The 21922-nt window shown below is 34.8% G+C and overlaps 1 protein-coding gene and 1 non-coding gene across 4 annotated transcripts; one reads left to right on the top strand and one right to left on the bottom strand.

Annotated features, from left to right (window-relative positions):
- Positions 1–873: 873 nt before the first annotated feature.
- Positions 874–5783, bottom strand: LOC123899527 (DNA-repair protein XRCC1). 3 transcript variants are annotated; one of them, XR_006805657.1, is made up of 9 exons: positions 5575–5783; positions 5100–5382; positions 4396–4584; positions 3745–3856; positions 3068–3150; positions 2843–2953; positions 2473–2559; positions 1235–1666; positions 874–982 (listed from the first exon to the last, which is right to left on the bottom strand). XR_006805657.1 is itself a non-coding variant. In XM_045950679.1 (8 exons), exons 1-8 carry the CDS (start codon positions 5763–5765, stop codon positions 1325–1327), a joined length of 1398 nt encoding a protein of 465 aa, XP_045806635.1. In that variant the 5' UTR covers positions 5766–5783; the 3' UTR covers positions 874–1324. The 3 variants fall into 3 exon arrangements, 2 of the variants coding, with proteins under 2 accessions (XP_045806635.1, XP_045806636.1); XM_045950679.1 differs by having other exon boundaries at positions 874–1666; XM_045950680.1 differs by lacking the exon at positions 874–982 and having other exon boundaries at positions 1145–1666; positions 2843–2955; positions 3094–3150.
- Positions 5737–5818, top strand: TRNAS-AGA. The gene has a single exon. It is a non-coding gene; the product is annotated as a tRNA-Ser (tRNA).
- Positions 5819–21922: the final 16104 nt, after the last annotated feature.

Raw genomic sequence — 21922 nt, 5'->3', positions numbered from 1 at the left:
TCGCTTATCAGAAATCGAAAAGAGCATGAACCTACTACGGTCCCCCCTTTGCGGGGGGTGCTTGTGGGGGTGTTGTTGGGTGGGGGTGGTGGGGGGGGGTGTCACGACGAAACAAGGGAATGAAAGGCCGCTTTGCTATAGCAAAATATTAGTGCATTCACACGAGTTTGCAGACTTCTAGCTAATAGATAAGATTAGGGTCGGCCCACAGGAAGTGCAGCCTATTTTATGAAGTAGGGCCAAAAGTTCTCGAGTCCAATTATCCAGTTTTGAGGCTAAATTTTTAGTAGCGGATATTAAATATTAAGCATTGTTATTTAGTAAGAAAAATTTAGACAAGAAAGAGAAGAGTTTATAAAAATATGAAATTTGACACTTATCATTGATTGGTAAGTGGTTATAATTTAGGAAGATTTTTTTTAAGAAATAAAATAATATTATGTGCCAACATTTAACACTTAATAATCATAACCATTCTCTCCTTTCATGTATAGTTAGCCAATTTTTTAGTGGTCAAATTTTCTTACTAAATAGCAATGCTCTAAAATTTATATGTCACATAAATTTGTTCTCTTTCTTGCAAACAAATTTCTTACTAAATTGCATTTTCCTTAAATATCTAATGAAATGAAAATATTTATTATGAATCATATAGTCGAGCATTATCTTTTATTTGTTAGCTAGTCTTTATTGTCTTTCATAGTTTTAGCTTAATTTTCCGTTGCTTTAGGTGTTAGCATTTGAAGTCTATACAATGTTCCTCATATAAGAATGTAGTGACTATTTGGAAACTTACATACAAGGACGACCAAAATGTAGTAATGCAACATTACATACACGACTAAAATTAAGTACTTGTTTGATAAGCATTCATCATATAAAGAGTTTATGAATTGCTTCAAAAAAATATGAGTTTATGAATAAGTTGTTATACAATAAGTGAAAATAAGTCTATTCACGGGGAAAAGTGAGAATGAGTTTCATGTAAGCTGAAAGTATATTATGACAATAAGTTCTTCCAAATACTTCTGCTGCAAGTGCACACAAGTCCAAAATGTTCTCCAAATGCCCCCCCTAAATTCAGGTGCCACTTTCAACATTAAGTAAAAAAAGGAATCTGGAAAAGATTAGTATGCAGTATATATATGGATGCAGCAAAACATACTTGAGATGTAAAGCTAACAAAATCAGTGTCAAAAAGTTAATTCTAAACAGAGGCAAATTGAGGTTTTTCTGTAGTATATTGTCGTCGGAAGAAGTAACCAAAACTGTGTAAACCAAAATAACTACTTTTCATCGCTAAATAAACCAGTTCAATCAGCATTCACAGGTGACACATCTTAGAGGATAAACTCTTATATGCAATGTATATTTCTTGTTCTGTCATCTCGATTGTATCATCACTATCATAGTCAACTGCACTAGAAGATGCAGCATTTGTTCTTCCCTTTTTGCTCTTCTGTTCTTCATTTATCCTTGAGTTCTTTGTCGATTCATGATCTAACCTATCTAGTTCCTCCTCATAAATACGTTTACACTCCAGTGCTTGTTTGTGGATATCTTCCTTTGACATTGAAGCCTTGTTGTTTCTCGCAGCATCCAATTTTGCAAGCTCCTCAACAACTCGAGGTAGGAATTTCCAGTCCTCAGTTCCTCTCCCGATGTCCTGGTTAAAGTTAACAAGACAAACACAATCAGCTGCGAAATCAAGCATTTCATTTCATTCTTGATATAACAGCACCACATTAAAAGTAAGAATACCGAGATGGCACAGAATTCAAACATCTGTTTTAGGCCAAATAAATGAAAGGTACAAAGATTAAATACTAAAGCTAGATAAGCAATTCAACATGTCTAGATGAAAATTGTAAGGATACTTTTAATGTAAACGACTGCCATTCAGTCTGATGACTCGGCCAAATGATTAGCCAATTCTTATTCAAGTAAATTTATCCAGTGTTTTTAGATGCTTGGGCATTATAATTAGTCAGCATCATTAAGTATGTAGGCATTATACGTTTTCTGTCCGGTGATAAAATAAGTGCAAGGGTTTGAGATAACACTTTGACACGGACAAAAAAAAGTTGGGACGACAATGATTAGGAAATAGAAAATACCAAGGATTATTGGTGTTCATGCAAGAGAAAATTTGACATGCTAACGATTTATGTTTTCCGTTTAACTGATCTCGTACCTTCAGAAGAAATATAGGAAAATTGCAACGATCTCTCAAATGATAATGAATTGCATTTAAATGATAATATAAACCTGTACCCTGCATCTATTATTAGTCTAATACTCTGATAGTCTGATTATTCTCACAAAATTTGAAGGAATGTCTCTATACAAAACTAAAAATCCACATGCAAGGAATTTTTTTACTTATATTAACATCCCCCAGGGGAAGAAATAACTAAAATAGTTGCTTACTAAGCAATACAAATCACAATCAGTTTTAATGATGTGCATTACCTGTTTTTCCTCGAGCGAACATATTGCATCTTGCAAACAAGTCAGAATCCCTTCTGTGGCTATTTTTGCTATCTCACTTGGATCTGGCTGAAAGGATTACATAAGAATTTAGTTTCACATAGGATATAACTAATGACCTTTAACACAATCAAGTTAGAACAACATATAGGCACCGTTTCTAACTCTAAGCATTTATCACGGTAAGAGTGACGACCGAACTACTATGCTTTTCTAATAATGAATTTGGTTCCACTACACACTTGTTTTTTGCCTTTATGCTGATTCTATGCAAATTCTGAATGCTTACTTAAAGCCGTGACCTATAGAATGAACAAAACCAGTGTTTATACAGGAAATGGAAGATCATGACCTTTTCTTCTTGACTTTCCAACCACTGAATTGTTTTATTCAAATCAGCACGAGCCCACTTCTGGACTTCAGAAGGGGTAAAGCATTTGCTAGCATCGTCGATGTCTTTTCCCTGAAATAAGTAGCAGACAAAAAAGTAGCAAGTTTAATTGTCAACAGATAAAATAAAGATATCCATTATTCCTGCATAGTATAGTAAATTAGAAAACATTTTGCCAGACTTCACCTTTGATTTTACAGAAGTGGTTGGCCTTGAAGGCTCTCTTTCAACAGGCTTTGATGGTTTATGCGATACAGATGGTTTTTGTTCTGCACTCACCCATAAAATTCATAAGAAGGAATTATCAGATGTAAAGCTGGACGGAGATAATGGTGTGAGACTTGGGTAGGAAGTTGGCAAAACCACCTCATAAATATATTTGATATAACATGCATAGGCCATCAGTTAATTTGGTTTTGCCCTTATGATTTTGCACTTTACACACACACACACGTGTAGAAGATGATGGTCTAAAAAGCTTTAAAAGCACCCCAATAAAAAAAAAAAATTTGAGTAATTTCAGAAAAAATTGAGCATAGATAATAGCAATATACTTGGGTAAATAGTTTGAAAATAACGGTCTTGTGAAAATTGTAATTTCTGCTGCAAAAACATGTCATTTTTATTTTTCGATTTACTTGTCCAGAAAAAACACAGAAAAGTGATGAATATGAAATGTAAGATCCAAGATGCAAGTCACAAGGTCCAAACAATCTTTAATTGGCTTCTTTTAAGCTCAAATGTCATGTAATATACAAGATGCATCGGTAGTCAGTAAAGCATTTATTAAATGCCAAAAAAGAACTTTAACTATATAGGCACTATCTATTTACTAGTGGCTAGTGCATACACAATTACATCACCTTCATTGACTTCATGTGATCTACTTCCTTTACGCCATGGTTTTCCAGCATGCATAAGGTAACTATCAATTTCGATGAGTTTCCTCTGGGTGTAACATTCTTGTATCCAATCCTAACACCACATAACAAAATAAAGGATACATCAGTTACATTTTTGTTAACATAATATATAGAGAATGATACAGCAACCAAGATCAACGTAATGTTACTAGGACTTCTCCACCAAAATCAAAAAAGTGGTAAGCTTGACACCCAATATTATTTGAAAAATGACATTATACATAGAGATGCCCTAGTAGCTTCTTGGCTATTAGCTGGTTCAAGATTGAAGACAATAGTTTCAATTTTAAATCTATGGGCTTGTTAATAACGGATCAACACCAAAGATCTAGCTTGTAGATAAATAGTTTACAACTCTGACCATGAGGCATTAATAAAATGACACCTAGAACAATGTACTTATCCATGTCAGAAGTAGCGAGAATAACACAGTTAATATATATTCATAAGGAGTATAACTATAAAACATAGATTCCTGAAGAGTTCTTCCTTTCAACTTCTATCCTTCCTAAAAAGATAAGCAGTATTTGTCAAAGAATGTGTCTAGAGACCATTCGCATGCAAAAGTAAAAAGAAAGGGACAAGGAAAACCTTTGACACAATGGTTCCACAATCAGCTTCAACTTGTCGAAACTTGGGTGTATTTGGAAATGCACAAACTAAAAGAGTGCAATTAGAGTTCCAGTCAGGCTTAAACTCTGCTCCCATTTCCATAGCTCGCGACCTCAAGATGCCACGCTCCGGATTCACAAAGCCCGACAGCACAAAAACCACACCTTCCTGTCCACAAACCAGTTTAACAAGTTAATAACCTTAAGGGAAACAACCATTTTGGTCCCCAAATGTGTGAGGTCATGTAATTATAGTATCTGAATATATCAAAATTACAAACACAGCCTCAAATGTGTTTTATTAGTCAATTTAATTAATCCATAAAAGTACAAATATAAGAGACACTTGAGAACACATTTGCAATTTTGAATCATGAAGCACGGACACAGACGCCACATGGACGGCGGACACTGACACGTCGACACCGATGGTAATTTGACAAAATGACACAATTCAATGTAATTATATAAGTGTCGGTGTCGTGTCGGTGTCCGGCACCGACGCATGTCCGACACTGGAACACGCCTAGTCCGAGGAGTGTCCGTGCTTCATATTTTTGATAGATTCAGGTACTGCAATAACAGCACATCATACATTCCATGACCAAAATAGTTCTTTGCTTTAAGCTCAATCAACAACAATGCAAGCAAACCCAAAAACACAAAATACACAAGTTTCCTTACTAGAAGCTTGTTGAAGCCTTTAGATTCCAAACTTTCAGTAGAAACTTTTCCACCATTTTTGGATTCAACTTTGGTCTTCTTGTTGAAAGTCTCAATTTCACTTGATTTTTCACCATCCAAAGATAGTTTCTTTCCACAATTCTGATCCTCATTATCATCTTTTGAACTCATCCATGATGGAAGATTTCTCTTAGAACCTTTGTTAATATCAGACATGACAAAAACTACATGGAAGATGATAAAGTACCAATTTTGAAACACACCCAAGTTCCAGTAGAAAAACCTGCATTTAGGGTTTAGTATAAAAATCATAAATTGTTTCAAAATTTCATCAATTGATAGAAACATACATTAATTAGAATTTGAGGATTGTTTAGCATGCATAATGCGTTGCACTTATTCAAATGAAATAATAATAAAATTACATAAGATATTAAATTAAATGATAAATTGATGAATATAAAAAAAAAAAAACCTTTTTGGTTGAATAGTTGCTTCTTCTTCTTCTTTCTTTAGCGTTTGATTTTGGTATTGTGAAAGGTTTTGCGAGTAATTTGATTTTTGAGTGGGTTTCGGTTCTAATGTTTCGCAATATGATAGTGATACATAAAGGTTTTGGGAAATAAATAACAGAAAAGTGGACGTGCCGGAGTGGTTATCGGGCATGACTAGAAATCATGTGGGCTCTGCCCGCGCAGGTTCGAATCCTGCCGTCCACGCTTTTTTATTTTATTTTTAAAAAAATTTATGTACTAAGAAAAATAGAAAATCATCATATTTTATCATCTTAGGTTTAATTACATTTATAAGGTTCACAATTTGGGCTGAAGGATTAAAGTTGTTACAAAAAATTTTACTCATAAAATTTGTTTCGTCGGATGGTTGCGGTTATATATACAGAGATTCGATTTGTTTTGACTTGTTAGGTTTGGCCTATTATCTTGAGTGAGGAAGTTGGATCACCTTCTTTGATGTAGAGAATTGACAAGGAGATAATCCAAATCCTAATCCAAATCATAATCCAAATCCAAATAGAAAAGAGTAACTAATCGATGAAAGAACGTGAAATCATTTTGTGTTTGGTGCACAAGACGAAGGAGGACATAAGGGGTTTGGGGGATGAGCTTTTGGCACATAGTCAGCATTGTTGAGAAAGCAATTCAATCCCTCCAAATGCTGCAACAGATGTTGGAGCATCTGTCACCACATTTGTCTTCACTGTTTGTATTGTGTTTGTTACTTGCTTTGCAAGTTAGTATTTGATGTTAGTTAGTTGTAACAGTTAGTTATAACTACTTTGTGTATTGTTGTTTAGTTGCTAACTAACTATGTCAGTTAGAGTTAGTTAGCTTGTTTGTTAAGTAATTGTACAATTTGTAACTCTATAAATTGTACCAAAGTCAATAATAAAATCAATGCTTTTGATAATCTCTTTATATCATCTCTATCACCCTCTTCCACTCTAACAAGTGGTATCAGTTAGCCTTTAGGTTTTCGATCAATTCCATTCCCTTTACACAGAAAATTCGTTCTTTCTTGTTCCATTGTTCATTGATTCATCACGATGAACAATAACAGTAATTCTTTGCCTGCAAATCTTCCGATTCTAGATGGAAAGAATTGGGATCAATGGTGTGTGAAGATGAATGTCATCTTTACCTATCAAGAAGTTGAAGAAATCATCAGTACTGGGTTTGAGCCTCTTGCAGCAAATGCGACTGAAGCTCAACAAACGGCTTTCAGAGAAATGAAGAAAAAAGATAGTAAGGCTCTGTTCTTGATTCATCAATGTGTAGATTCATCGAATTTTGAGAAGATTTCTGGTGCTAGAACAGCTAAGGCAGCTTGGGATATACTCAGTAATGCTCATGGTGGTGGAGATAAAGTCAAGAAAGTGAAGCTTCAACACCTTCGAAGGCAATATGAATTGCTAGGCATGATGGATAAGGAATCCATTGGTGAGTATTTTACTAGATTGCAGACTTTGGTTAATTCAATGAAAAACTATGGTGAAAGTGTATCTGATCAGCAAGTAATTGAGAAGGTTCTCAGAACATTAAACCCTCAATTCGATCACATAGTGGTAGCAATTGAAGAATCCAAAGATCTTTCCACAATGACTGTGAATGAACTGCACAGTTCACTTGAGGCACATGAACAGAGGCTTCAAGAAAGGAAAGAAAGGAAAGATAACAAGGCAAATCAAGATCAGGCTTTGTATGCAAAGAATGGAGGTTCTTGGAACAAGAATGGTAAGGGAAAGAATAAATGGAATAAGAATAAGGGAAAGAGTGATGGCAGTCATGATCAGAATCATCATAATGGTGAGGAGGATCATTCTGAATCTTCAAAGAATAAAATCAAGAATGGTGGAAAGAAAGGTGATAAGAGCAAGATTCAATGTTATAGTTGTGATAAGTGGGGTCATTATGCTTCTGAGTGCAGAAGCAAGGGAAAGAAGAAGCAAGAGAATGAGGCAAATCATGCAAGACACAATGATTCAGATTCAGATGGTGTTTTGATGATGGTGACTTCAAACTCAGAGAAGGATACTGTAACGACCCGATTTTTAGTAAATCGATATTTTATATATTTGCATATATTTTGGGTTAGTGTTAAATATTTATTTACGCGACCTATAATTATTTATCGCGAACATAAGTTTGTGAGCGAAACCTTTGTCGTGTTAGTGGGCTTGGGCGTGTGATAGGGCTTAATGGGCCTAAGCCATTGGGCTTGGTTCATGATCCATTGGAGAGTGGTATAAGTAGCAAGTCAAACTAAGGAATAGTCTCATAACTTGTTTTTCATGAGAAGTTAGAAGTTGTAAGCTTAGAAGCAAGAACAAGCTAAGCTAGGGTTTTGGCTAGAAGAACACGAGCAAGGAGAAGAGATTTAGAGGCCAAGAATCGTCATTCAATCTAAGGTGAGAGTGGTTAAGCATAAGCTTGGGTGATCCAAGAGAGGGGAGGTGTCTAGCCTCCATTCCTGAACTCTCTCATCCAATTTCTTTGGGGTTTGGGTGAAATTTCTTTATCATAAACATGTCTTTTCATCTTAGTATGCTTAATGAACATCTAGGAGGGAATATGTATATGTTTGATGATGGTTTTGCATGTTTATGCAACTTTGCTTATTTTGCAAGAAATTGACATGATTTTGTATGTGTGATGTGTTTTGGTGTTTTTGAATGTTAATACATGTATATATGTATGGTATATACATGATTGATCACTTGTTATGCATTTATAACATGTTATAATGTATTTTGGATGGATTTGGATGTTAAACCGCCTTAGAAACTCAAGAACAGATATTTTCTGGTGTGGTTCGCTACCTGTTCGCTTAGCGAATAAGTTCGCTACAAGTTCGCTACCTGTTCGCCATGTACCTGTAACCCTCTGATGTTGTTCGCTACGGGTTCGCTACGGCTTCGCTCAGCGAACAGCCCTGTGACAGCAATTTTTGTTAATGTTTGTAAAGTGTGTGTATCCATGTATTTGGTTTCATTTTGGTTTGGAATTATTATATGTTTAATAATTGTGTTGTGTAATGGCATTTATATAAAATGTCAAAGAAGTATATGTATTTTTGTATATCGGGTTGTCCGATAAAGAAGAATATCAGTTTGTCTGATAAAGAAGTTTAATGGATTATGTTATCCATGTAGTGAGCAGTAGCTTCGTGCTAAGTGATTATCATATGTTTGGTAAATGCATGGCATTCATAAACTCATGCATTATTTAGGGATATCAGATTCGTCTGATAAAGAAGGATATTGGACTTGTCCAATAAAGAAGGATATCAATGGTAAGTTCCTTGATAAAGAAGATGGTACCACATGCATTAGTCGTGTCTAGGTTGGCATGACATTGAATGTTTGGCATTAGTCGCATTTGAGTAAATGTGCAATTATGTGTTATGTGTTATGTGAGTTCTTTGTGTGGTCCGAAACGACGCGAAACTATCTGGTTGTGTATTTGTGAGTATGTGTTATCTGGTGTGTTGCTTATGGAAGCATGTGTGTGAGTTAGTAATATGTGATAGGTTGAATATAGGTGCGTTTCTATATTCGTATGTATGTGATTATGTTTACTAACTCTCTACCTAATTGTTATGTGCTGGACCTTTGGGGGTTCAGGTATTCAGGTCGAGGTTTCGATCGAGTTTTAGCTGCAGATCGTTTTGGTGTGGAGCACTTTTGGTGAGGAGCTAGTGTAGGCTACCTTTGTATAGTTTTGTTAAGTTAGTTTGGTTGTGATGTATATTAGTGCTCTGGTATGTTGTAACATCGAGTCGGGGATCGTTTGTATTCCGTCGTATATCGATGCGAACATCTTAACTTATGTTTTATGTAAATGATTTATCTTTTGAACTATTTTGTTCATTGCTTTGAAAATCCTTTATGTTATGTTTTCCGCTGCGACGTTTCGTGTCGTGTGCACGATCGTTTTTGAAAATGTTTTCCGTAGCGCTCCGGCTACTTATCTTTAAAAAGTTTTTAAGATCACGTTTTTAAGGGTAGTTAGTTCGGGGTGTTACAATAGTTGGTATCAGAGCAGGTCGGTTCATGTGAGCCATTAGGATTTTCTTTCTCTTGTATGAAGCATGTGTTGGGTACACTGTTAATACATTCTAACGTCGAGTTGTGATTCGTTCAGGAATCATGGCTGCTGCTAGGACCAACGCTCAGATTGCACAAGCTTTGACTGCTTTGACTACATTGGTGGTAAGGGATAATGACCCGGGAAGGGATAGTGAGAAAAGATTGGAAAGGTTTATGTCGCATAAACCGACTCTGTTTACCGGTGGCTATAACCCGGAGGGGGCTATCAAGTGGTTAGATGAGGTTGAGATCATCTTTGAAGCAATGTGTTGTTCTGAGGAGAACAAGACTACTTTGGGAACTTATGCCCTTAGAGAGGAGGCAATTGTTTGGTGGAGGAATGTGAAACTCAGGATAGGAGTGGACGGTGTTGCTATCGTTTGGGAAACTTTCAAAAGGGAATTTTTAAGGAAGTACTTTCCGGCTGATGTGAAGAATAAGAAAGTGATCGAGTTCATGGAGCTCAAGCAAGGAAATTTATCGGTCGCCGAGTATACGGCTAAGTTTGAAGCTTTGTGTGTGTTTAGTCCACACTACAACACGGTGGAAGCCGAAGAGGATAAGTGTGTCAAGTTTGAGAGTGGACTTCGTCCGGATATCAAGCTTTTGATTGGATTTTCTGAAATCAGGGATTTTCCGACCCTTATGACCAAGGCAAGGATTTGTGATGAAGATAGCAAAGCCAAGACCAACTACTATAAGGTTCTGAATGATAGGAAAGGAAAAGGTTTGGATCGTGGTAAACCGTATGAGAACAAGGGTAATGGAAATGGAAAGAAGAAGCAAGGAAGTGGAAGTTGTTACAAATGTGGAGAGCGGGGTCATATGTCATATGATTGCCCGAGGAAAAGCGACAAGTGTTTCAGTTGTGGACAGTTTGGGCACAAGGCCGATGCTTGTCGGGTGAAAGTGTTTTGTTTCAATTGTGGCGAGGAAGGTCACAAGAGTCCGGTATGCAAGAAACCGAAGATGCCGCGTTGAGGGTTCGTTCTCTGTTTTATCTCTTAGGTAATTTCGAGGGCGAAATTCTTTTAAGGGGGGTAGAGTTGTAACGACCCGATTTTTAGTAAATCGATATTTTATATATTTGCATATATTTTGGGTTAGTGTTAAATATTTATTTACGCGACCTATAATTATTTATCGCGAACATAAGTTTGTGAGCGAAACCTTTGTCGTGTTAGTGGGCTTGGGCGTGTGATAGGGCTTAATGGGCCTAAGCCATTGGGCTTGGTTCATGATCCATTGGAGAGTGGTATAAGTAGCAAGTCAAACTAAGGAATAGTCTCATAACTTGTTTTTCATGAGAAGTTAGAAGTTGTAAGCTTAGAAGCAAGAACAAGCTAAGCTAGGGTTTTGGCTAGAAGAACACGAGCAAGGAGAAGAGATTTAGAGGCCAAGAATCGTCATTCAATCTAAGGTGAGAGTGGTTAAGCATAAGCTTGGGTGATCCAAGAGAGGGGAGGTGTCTAGCCTCCATTCCTGAACTCTCTCATCCAATTTCTTTGGGGTTTGGGTGAAATTTCTTTATCATAAACATGTCTTTTCATCTTAGTATGCTTAATGAACATCTAGGAGGGAATATGTATATGTTTGATGATGGTTTTGCATGTTTATGCAACTTTGCTTATTTTGCAAGAAATTGACATGATTTTGTATGTGTGATGTGTTTTGGTGTTTTTGAATGTTAATACATGTATATATGTATGGTATATACATGATTGATCACTTGTTATGCATTTATAACATGTTATAATGTATTTTGGATGGATTTGGATGTTAAACCGCCTTAGAAACTCAAGAACAGATATTTTCTGGTGTGGTTCGCTACCTGTTCGCTTAGCGAATAAGTTCGCTACAAGTTCGCTACCTGTTCGCCATGTACCTGTAACCCTCTGATGTTGTTCGCTACGGGTTCGCTACGGCTTCGCTCAGCGAACAGCCCTGTGACAGCAATTTTTGTTAATGTTTGTAAAGTGTGTGTATCCATGTATTTGGTTTCATTTTGGTTTGGAATTATTATATGTTTAATAATTGTGTTGTGTAATGGCATTTATATAAAATGTCAAAGAAGTATATGTATTTTTGTATATCGGGTTGTCCGATAAAGAAGAATATCAGTTTGTCTGATAAAGAAGTTTAATGGATTATGTTATCCATGTAGTGAGCAGTAGCTTCGTGCTAAGTGATTATCATATGTTTGGTAAATGCATGGCATTCATAAACTCATGCATTATTTAGGGATATCAGATTCGTCTGATAAAGAAGGATATTGGACTTGTCCAATAAAGAAGGATATCAATGGTAAGTTCCTTGATAAAGAAGATGGTACCACATGCATTAGTCGTGTCTAGGTTGGCATGACATTGAATGTTTGGCATTAGTCGCATTTGAGTAAATGTGCAATTATGTGTTATGTGTTATGTGAGTTCTTTGTGTGGTCCGAAACGACGCGAAACTATCTGGTTGTGTATTTGTGAGTATGTGTTATCTGGTGTGTTGCTTATGGAAGCATGTGTGTGAGTTAGTAATATGTGATAGGTTGAATATAGGTGCGTTTCTATATTCGTATGTATGTGATTATGTTTACTAACTCTCTACCTAATTGTTATGTGCTGGACCTTTGGGGGTTCAGGTATTCAGGTCGAGGTTTCGATCGAGTTTTAGCTGCAGATCGTTTTGGTGTGGAGCACTTTTGGTGAGGAGCTAGTGTAGGCTACCTTTGTATAGTTTTGTTAAGTTAGTTTGGTTGTGATGTATATTAGTGCTCTGGTATGTTGTAACATCGAGTCGGGGATCGTTTGTATTCCGTCGTATATCGATGCGAACATCTTAACTTATGTTTTATGTAAATGATTTATCTTTTGAACTATTTTGTTCATTGCTTTGAAAATCCTTTATGTTATGTTTTCCGCTGCGACGTTTCGTGTCGTGTGCACGATCGTTTTTGAAAATGTTTTCCGTAGCGCTCCGGCTACTTATCTTTAAAAAGTTTTTAAGATCACGTTTTTAAGGGTAGTTAGTTCGGGGTGTTACAGATACCTCAAAGCTATGGTACCTTGACACTGGCTGCTCAAACCATATGACAGGTCATAGAGATTGGTTATTGGAATTTGATGAAAATTTCAAAAGCAAAGTGAAGTTTGCAGATGACAGCACTGTATCAGTAGAAGGCAAAGGCAAAGTGATGGTTCAGAGGAAGAATGGTAATCACACTTTTGTCACTGATGTGCTGTATGTACCATCTATGAAGCACAACCTGTTGAGCCTTGGACAGTTACTTGAGAAAGGGTTCAATTATTCCACAAAAGATCACAGCATTGAAGTATTTGACCCTAAGAACAAGTTGATTCTGAAAGCTCCATTGTCAAAGAATAGAACATTCAGAGTAAATCTTCAAGCTTCTGCATTTCAGTGTTTTTCAAGTTTGATCACTGAAGATGAGAAATGGCTGTGGCATTACAGGTATGGACATTTGAACTTTAAAAGTTTGAATCACTTGTGTAATAAGAAGATGGTTGTAGGGTTACCACTGATTCACACACCAGAGAAGTTGTGTGAAGGTTGCTTTGTAAGCAAGCAACCCAGGAATTCATTTAAGAGTTCAGTGTACTCTAGGTCAAAACAACCACTTGATGTAGTCCATTCTGATGTGTGTGGACCAATTGAAGTTCCAACTCTAGGAGGTAGCAGCTATTTTATGACTTGTGTTGATGAATTCACCAGAAAAGTCTGGATTTATCTGCTGAAAGAAAAGAGTGAAGTATTTTCAATGTTCAAGAATTTCTGTGTACTAGCTGAAAGACAAAGTGAACATAAGCTAAAGGTACTCAGAACTGATGGAGGTGGAGAGTACAATTCTAAGGAATTTCAAACTTACTGTACTCAGAAAGGTATCATTCATGAGGTAACAGCTCCCTACACACCTAAACATAATGGTTTAGCAGAAAGAAGGAATAGAACTCTGCTCAATATGGCTAGATGTATGTTGAAGGGTAAAGGTTTACCAAAGTGCTATTGGGGTGAAGCTGTCAACACTGCAGCATATGTGTTGAACAGGTGTCCTACAAAGAGATTGAAGGATAACACACCAGAGGAATTATGGACAGGTCACAAACCAAGTGTGAAACACTTAAGAATCTTTGGTTCACTGTGTTACAGACATATTCCAGATGAGAAAAGAAGAAAGCTAGATGATAAAAGTGAAAAGCTGATTCTCATTGGATATGATGCTACAGGTGCCTACAGAATGTATAATCCCAACAATAAGAAAGTTGTGATTAGCAGAGATGTGATTGTTGATGAAAAATCACAATGGAAATGGAGCTCAGAAGCAAACAAACAAGTCACAATGCAACTGGAAGATGGAGTGAATGATGCTGCAATCACACATCAACCAGTAGATAATCAAAATCAAGGCACACATCATGAAGAAGATATGCATACATCAAGTGATGATGATGATAGAATTCAACTATCATCAGTGCCTGCTCAAGCTCCAAGGAGATCAACTAGAAACAAATTTCCCTCTGTCAGGCTTAATGATCATGAAATCACCTCAGATAGTGCAGTGAATGAAGATGGTGACTTGGTACATTTAGCATTCATGGCAGATGCTGAGCCAATTAACTGGAAAGAAGCTGTAGTAAGTTCAAAGTGGAATGCAGCAATGAAAGAAGAACTCCATTCAATTGAAAAGAATCACACATGGAAATTGGTTGAGCTACCTCCACAAAAAAAAGCTATTAGTGTGAAATGGGTGTTCAAATTGAAAAAGGATCCAGATGGCAAGATAGTGAAACACAAGGCAAGGTTGGTTGCAAGAGGATTTCTTCAGCAAGAAGGAATTGATTACACTGAGGTGTATGCACCAGTAGCAAGAATGGAAACTATCAGGTTAGTGATTGCAATAGCCAGTTCATACAATTGGTCACTATACCATATGGATGTAAAATCTGCTTTTCTCAATGGTCCATTGGAAGAAGAGGTTTATGTACTGCAACCACCTGGGTTTGAAATTGCATCAGAAAAGAACAAAGTGTATAAGCTTAACAAAGCTTTATATGGCCTTAAACAAGCTCCAAGAGCTTGGAATAAAAGGATTGATGAATTTCTGCAAAAGGAAGGTTTTGTGAAGTGCACTGTTGAATTTGGTGTATACATGAAGGGAAGTGATATCTCAGATGCTATTGTCATTTGTCTGTATGTAGATGATTTGCTGATTACAGGTCACATCACAACTAGCATTGAGAAATTCAAGGGGAGATTGAAAAGTGAGTTTGAAATGAGTGACTTGGGCAAACTAAATTACTTCCTTGGATTAGAATTTCACTATGCTTCAGATGGTATTGTATTGCATCAGAGAAAATACATTGAAGATGTATTAAAGAGATTTCAAATGGAGAATTGCAAAGCAGCTGAAACTCCAATGGATGCAAATTTAAAATTGTCAAAAAATGAAGATGAACAAGCAGTAGATGCTACTTTGTTCAAGCAGGTAGTTGGCAGCTTGAGGTTCATCTGCAATACAAGACCAGACATTAACTATGCAGTGGGCTCAGTAAGTAGGTTCATGAGTAAGCCTAAAACTTCTCACTTGATTGCAGCAAAAAGGATCCTAAGATACCTGAAGGGTACACAGGATTATGGTCTAGCTTTTCCAACAAGCAACAGTGAAACTCAAATTGAACTTGAAGGTTTCTCAGACTCTGACTGGTGTGGAGACAAAGATGATAGAAGGAGCACATCAGGTTACTGGTTCAGGTTCAGAAATTCACCTATCTCATGGTCTTCAAAGAAGCAGAACATAGTGGCATTATCTAGTTGTGAGGCTGAGTATGTAGCAGCAGCACAAGCAGCTTGTCAAGCAGTTTGGCTTGAATCCTTACTAGAAGAATTGAAGATCAACTATGTGAAGCCTATGAGATTGAATGTTGACAATAAATCTGCAATCAGCTTGGCAAAGAACCCCATTGCACATGGAAGGTCAAAGCACATTGAAACCAAGTATCACTTTCTAAGAGACCAAGTCAGCAAAGGCAAACTGAATGTGATGCATTGCAGGACAGAAATTCAAATTGCAGATATCCTTACCAAGCCACTGAGGGCTGATAGGTTCAAGGAGCTAAGGAGCATGTTAGGCGTTGTGAAGACAGAGAAATTGAATTGAAGGGGAGTGTTGAGAAAGCAATTCAATCCCTCCAAATGCTGCAACAGATGTTGGAGCATCTGTCACCACATTTGTCTTCACTGTTTGTATTGTGTTTGTTACTTGCTTTGCAAGTTAGTATTTGATGTTAGTTAGTTGTAACAGTTAGTTATAACTACTTTGTGTATTGTTGTTTAGTTGCTAACTAACTATGTCAGTTAGAGTTAGTTAGCTTGTTTGTTAAGTAATTGTACAATTTGTAACTCTATAAATTGTACCAAAGTCAATAATAAAATCAATGCTTTTGATAATCTCTTTCTATCATCTCTATCACCCTCTTCCACTCTAACAAGCATGGTCTTGAATGACCCGAAAAATAAAATAGTTATGTTCCTTTCTCATATTTGTTTGATACAGCTGGAGTTTTAACATAAGCAAAATAAAGTTATGATTTGACAAAATAACGGAGTTACAGTAGAGCCAACGTTTGATTCAATAGTCAGAATTCTTGGTCTTGCCTCTGGATTTTATCCTTAACAATCTTTACTAAGATGAGGCATTCCCCATAAGGGCCCATCATGGGGCATAATAGTCCTCTTGCTATTCATATGTGAGCTTGTTATTCTCAGTCAATTCTTCTAAACCTCTACAGGATTTGAAGGACGAGTTTTCGACACATCCACTAAGTTACACGACGCCTTATTTCTTCCATCCTTGATTAACCCTCTCCACTCCATATTTTGGTGTAAATATTTTATTGGATGTGTGTGTAAATATATCATAATATTGATTGATATTTAAGTGTGGTTGTTTATTTTTTTGTTGAAATAATTAATAGGGAGTATATATTTTATTTAGAATAATTAAGTTTGTGTCTGAAAAGAATAAATTTATTTTAAACACCTTTTGGATATAATCGTAACGCGTAGCTACATAAATTATTCCTTTTGGACAAAACATGAATTATATTCTAATTCTATGCATCATCATCATTTTGTATAATGTAATTAAAAAATTAGTTAGATCCTGGTGTAACTGATTATTTGAAAGCATCTGAGCATGTGGTTGGTGTGTTTTCTCACCAATCTTTGTTTCATTTATATGGAATAAGTAATTATACTAATTAGTATCATATTTGTTTCTGTTGTACCTGCATTCTACTGACGTGTGTTTGATTTTGTGATAAAAAAATTGACTTTAAATTTTGTTAAAACAATGATTTTAAATAGTCGATTATTATTGTCAAACTTAAAAGTTGATCGAAGATTAGGCTATAACAGTTCTTAATTATGGATTCTTTAACTTTTTTAAAGAGGAATTAGTATGGATATATCGAGTTATTGTGAGTTACTGGACTAATGAAAATATAGATAAATTGATAAGCAGAAATGTAAAGGTAATTTGCGGGAAAAAAAGTTGATAAGTTTAATTGATATATTTTTCCCAAAAAATAATAATAGTTATAATGGATCTCAACTCAACAATCATGATCTTTGTGGTACACTTTAAGAAAGATTCGCTTCATTCGACTATTTTGACGGGAAAGAGTTTATAACATTTCATTAATCAAAGTGTGTTCAATATAATCAGAAGGATATCAAACATAGTATGGAAACTGAGCGCAAGGACTAATGCAAGGAGTTGTCGGATGTGATGGAGTTGTTCGTGACAGCAGTGGTGAATGGTTGGGAGGTTATGGAAGAGGCTTAGGAGATTGTAGTATTATAATCGCCGGGCTTTGGGAGGTATTGGAAGGTATGCGTCTTGCTTGGAGGTTGGGGTTTCGTCATGAGCTGATAAGTGATTCCTTAAGTGTGGTCAAGAGGTTGAGCAGTGAGGAGTGTGTCATTCCTGAAGGTTGGAGTGTGTTGAAACATATTAGAAGATTAATGCAATTGGAGTGAGAGGTCTTAGTTTGCCATATTTATTTTGAAGCGAATCGATGTGTCAATCACACATATTGGATGTGAGTTTGTGATTGGGGAGAATTCATGTTGTGTGCCCCACGGATTACCCGGCAGATATTAGTCATCGCTAACGAAAGTGGAAGTGTGGAACTTCGTACCAATATCATGCGTAGACAAGAAAAAAAAAACTTTTCAACAACATGCAATATTTGAAGGCATGCATTGGCTATCAAGGTATCATCTAAAATAAATTATAAACTTTTAAGGTATCATATCATCTAAAGTTATAAAAAAAATTGTTAGAACTAAACCATGCACATACTTTTTTTTTTACATACTTAATCTTAATTAACTCAAAATTGGTATTTTCGAATCATAACTATCGATCATTTTCTTTAACCAATCAAGAATTGTAGCATAGTCGTGGAGCTAGAGCACGTTGATGCTATAAGTTTCGAGAGAGACTTTGGAGCAAGCAAGATTTTTCTTGAATTTAGTAAGTATGAAGTTTTTACCGCTGTTAACAATGATTAATCTCTATTGAAGAATCTATGACACACAAATCGGATCTTTTCTTCTCAATCGGATTATTTTCGTATACAAAAGTCAGAAGTCTAACTTCTAACCATCTACCGATTAAGGAGCCAAAGACTCTCAAAGTAATTAATATTCAATTCATTGTCAACTTCAAATGTTCAAAAATAATTTGGGCACAAATAATTGAAGTAATGTACGTTTCTAAGTATGAAAATAATTAGTTGAGTACGTCTCTAAATATTTATGATTTTATTTGAAGTTATGATCAAATAATTGTTTCTGGAAACTTTATTGCTTCTAGAAGAAATTATGATGCGTTGAAACATAAAAATCTCAATAATAGAATAGCAGTACATTGACGAATTTATTGGACTTAAGTGATTAATGAGCTTCACAAAAAATGACGAATTTCGGAAGAACCCGGATTCGATTCCTGGACGAAAAAATTTTTTTGTCATACTTTACTTACCTCGTGGCCGAACTCTAGACTACTAAGACTTTTTTCCCTAAAAACCAGTGGGTTATAAACCAAAAAGATTATCAGTACATTGGAGCAATAAAGAAAACACACAGAATGGTCGAAAACATCTAGTCATAATGCTACAATTGCATTGACATTGACATTTTTTCATGGATATACATTTAATATATCATGACTTTGCTTTCAATGCTAACTAACTGCTAAGTGTCAACTGTCCACATGCAACTTACATAGAAAAAATGTACTAAATTTTAAGATACAAAGTGAGAAGAAAAACTCTCCTATTCCTTCAACAAAAATGAGTTATTATAAGACGATAGAAATATAATTTTGTACTTTCTTCGTTTTAAAAACAACATCGTTTAAGATTTTCACACATATATTAACAAATATAATTATGTTCTCAAAAAATAATATTTTTACTAAATTATTCTTTTAAGTTATTGGTTGTTTTTTTTGAGAATAGTGCATGCGGTCAGAGATACAATTCGTGACTCATGCATATAGAGAAAGTTCGGTTAGGATAGAAAAATTCACTTTATGTGTCCCATGATTGTCTGACGTAGATTAGTTATTGCTAACGGTGGTAGAAACTTTGTACCATATCATAGTAACAAAAAAATATTATATTGAAAAGTGAAAAATAACATTTACTTTATTTTTATTTTTTTTAAATAACACTTATTTTGAGAAAGATAAAGTACTTATAAATGTATAGACTATAACATATGGCAATTTTTCTATTAAACACAACTTGTGTTCTCATTATTTGCCTCTTGCAAGTAGAGAGATCATATATGACGCAATTATCGGAAAAATGATAGAAATACAAAGCATATAGTTCACGTTTCAACTTTATGCATACGTATGTAATTAAAGATAGGAAGTGGGAATGCTAATTGCTTGAACCATATCTAAGACCACTATGCCAATTTGCAAGCTTTTCATCATCATCATATTCATCATCATCATCATCATCATCATCATATGTATATTCCTAAAATGTCGTTGACAACTATCCAATATGGAGTTAATAGTTGAAGTTGAAATACTATACTATATTGGAATTGGAAGAATAAAATGGAAAAACTCTTTTTTTTGAGAATTAACTAATCGGTGAGACTTGTACCGACAAACATATATACTCCTTATTATAAACGACACATTTTATTTAATGAACTTTTTTTTTTAATACTAATAAAGAATGGAGAGAGTAGATGCTTAATTTATTGACTAATATCATGTCAAGTTTCATAATTTTGGTTTTGCAAAATAACATTACTCATCAATTTTAAGGAAAATTTGGGTGAAGTTACAATTTATTTTTACAATTAAAATCAATATATTTTTGTAAGTAAACTATATAAAAAAATTAAATAAAACTAGATCAAAAGTTAATTCGGAAGTCCAACCCATCAAAGAACTCTTTGAAGGACCACGACCCCACACTTTTTCTATAATTATAGCGGACTTACCATTTCTTAAATCTCAACGGACATATGCAGTAAAAAGACTGGAATTTTATAAAGGACTTGATTACATTTTGATGTCTTATTTTATGATTACACAAATGCTTGTTTGGTTTCTCCATGAAAGTTCTACAACTTGAATTTGCAATAGTCAAATATGGTTTGACCATATTTTAAATTTAGACTATATATTTGGTCTCTATAATGAAGTAATTTTGTGTTCCAAAATCAAATGGAAATTTAAAATCATGTTGATGTTGAAAGCTTTGGATATTTTGGGCTTAAAGCTTTCATTGTTGTCGCTCTTATCCGCAAGTCACCGGAGAAGTGGGACCGTCACATTTTTCACCATTATATAGCCATCACATTGACGAGTCATGCCAACCCTATCTATACTTTTTTTAGTCATGCTAATTACTCCATTTGAAATACTACTAGATAAGGAAGAAAAATGAATAAATTTTGTACTAGGAAAAGTACTTTTATGTTTTTAAAAATTAAAAATTAAAAATTAAAAATTAGAGAACACAAATTTTAAAATTATTTTATCGTATTTAAGTTCTTATATATTAATATTTTTTTATTTATTTTCACCATCAATATCCGATTTACTGGATCGCATAATCTAATTTTAGAGTCAGATATTAAGTGATTATAGCCTCCTTCCGATCATAATTATGGGGATCGAACTATGATTCTCTCTATTAAGTTCAGCTTCAATCACCACTATATATCAACTAAATTTAGAAATTAATATTTTAAAAACATTAATTAACACTTTCTTAATTATTTTTGTCCCATTTTCTGAAAGTAGTAATCTTATCCAATACTAGTATTTGCTAGATTAGATAACTCTGTGAGTGAGGCTCTTGCATGTTGACATGATTAGATAATTTCATTTCGGATAAGCACCTTTTTCTTTCTTTGGTTGAAATTAAACTTGAGCATTTTTTGTCAAGGATAACCAACTAATTGTATTTATACAGAGGACTTAATTTATGTTGGGATCAATCAAATTATCATTGTATTATTGTGTGTAGTTAACCGTGTATAACCCGTTTCTCTCTCTTCTTTTTTTTTTAACACTTAGAAACACTCTGATTTTTCTTTTTTATATTATATTAATTTGAATTCCGACTATGTGAGAAATTAAATTTATTTAATTAAATCTATTCCACTTAGAAATCTAATTTGAATTCTCTTAAATATTTGTTCCGTAAAATACTACGGTTTTAGTTTCAAAAGAAAATAATTTTTTCACTTAACTTTCCTACTACTACTAGTGTGGACATTACAATTGATGTTATCAAATCAATACTCGAGTCGAATATTGAATCTAAAACGTAAAATAAAATACACTCCAATTTTGACTTTGTGCACAATTTTTTCAAGGTAATTTTTTTTTTTTCAATTTGATGTGAATGGATATTTATTACTAATATTGCATGATAAATTAGTACACTTCACATATGCTTAATGAGTGGTTTACAAGTAATAATCCAGCGGTGCCGCAATAATGCAATAATATTCCTGCTTTATAAGAGCCAATAGTTTTATATCTTATTAAATAAAAGAATTGTTTTATGATCTTTATTAAAAAAAAGAATAGTTTTATAGTCTTAAAAAGATCTTGTGAGTTTTCTCCTTTTGTTTATTTGTGGCAAAAAGATAAAGA

The sequence above is a fragment of the Trifolium pratense genome, linkage group LG7 (genome assembly GCF_020283565.1).
Source record: "Trifolium pratense cultivar HEN17-A07 linkage group LG7, ARS_RC_1.1, whole genome shotgun sequence".
NCBI classification, from domain to species: domain Eukaryota; kingdom Viridiplantae; phylum Streptophyta; class Magnoliopsida; order Fabales; family Fabaceae; genus Trifolium; species Trifolium pratense.
This window is presented reverse-complemented; position numbering and strand designations above follow the sequence as displayed.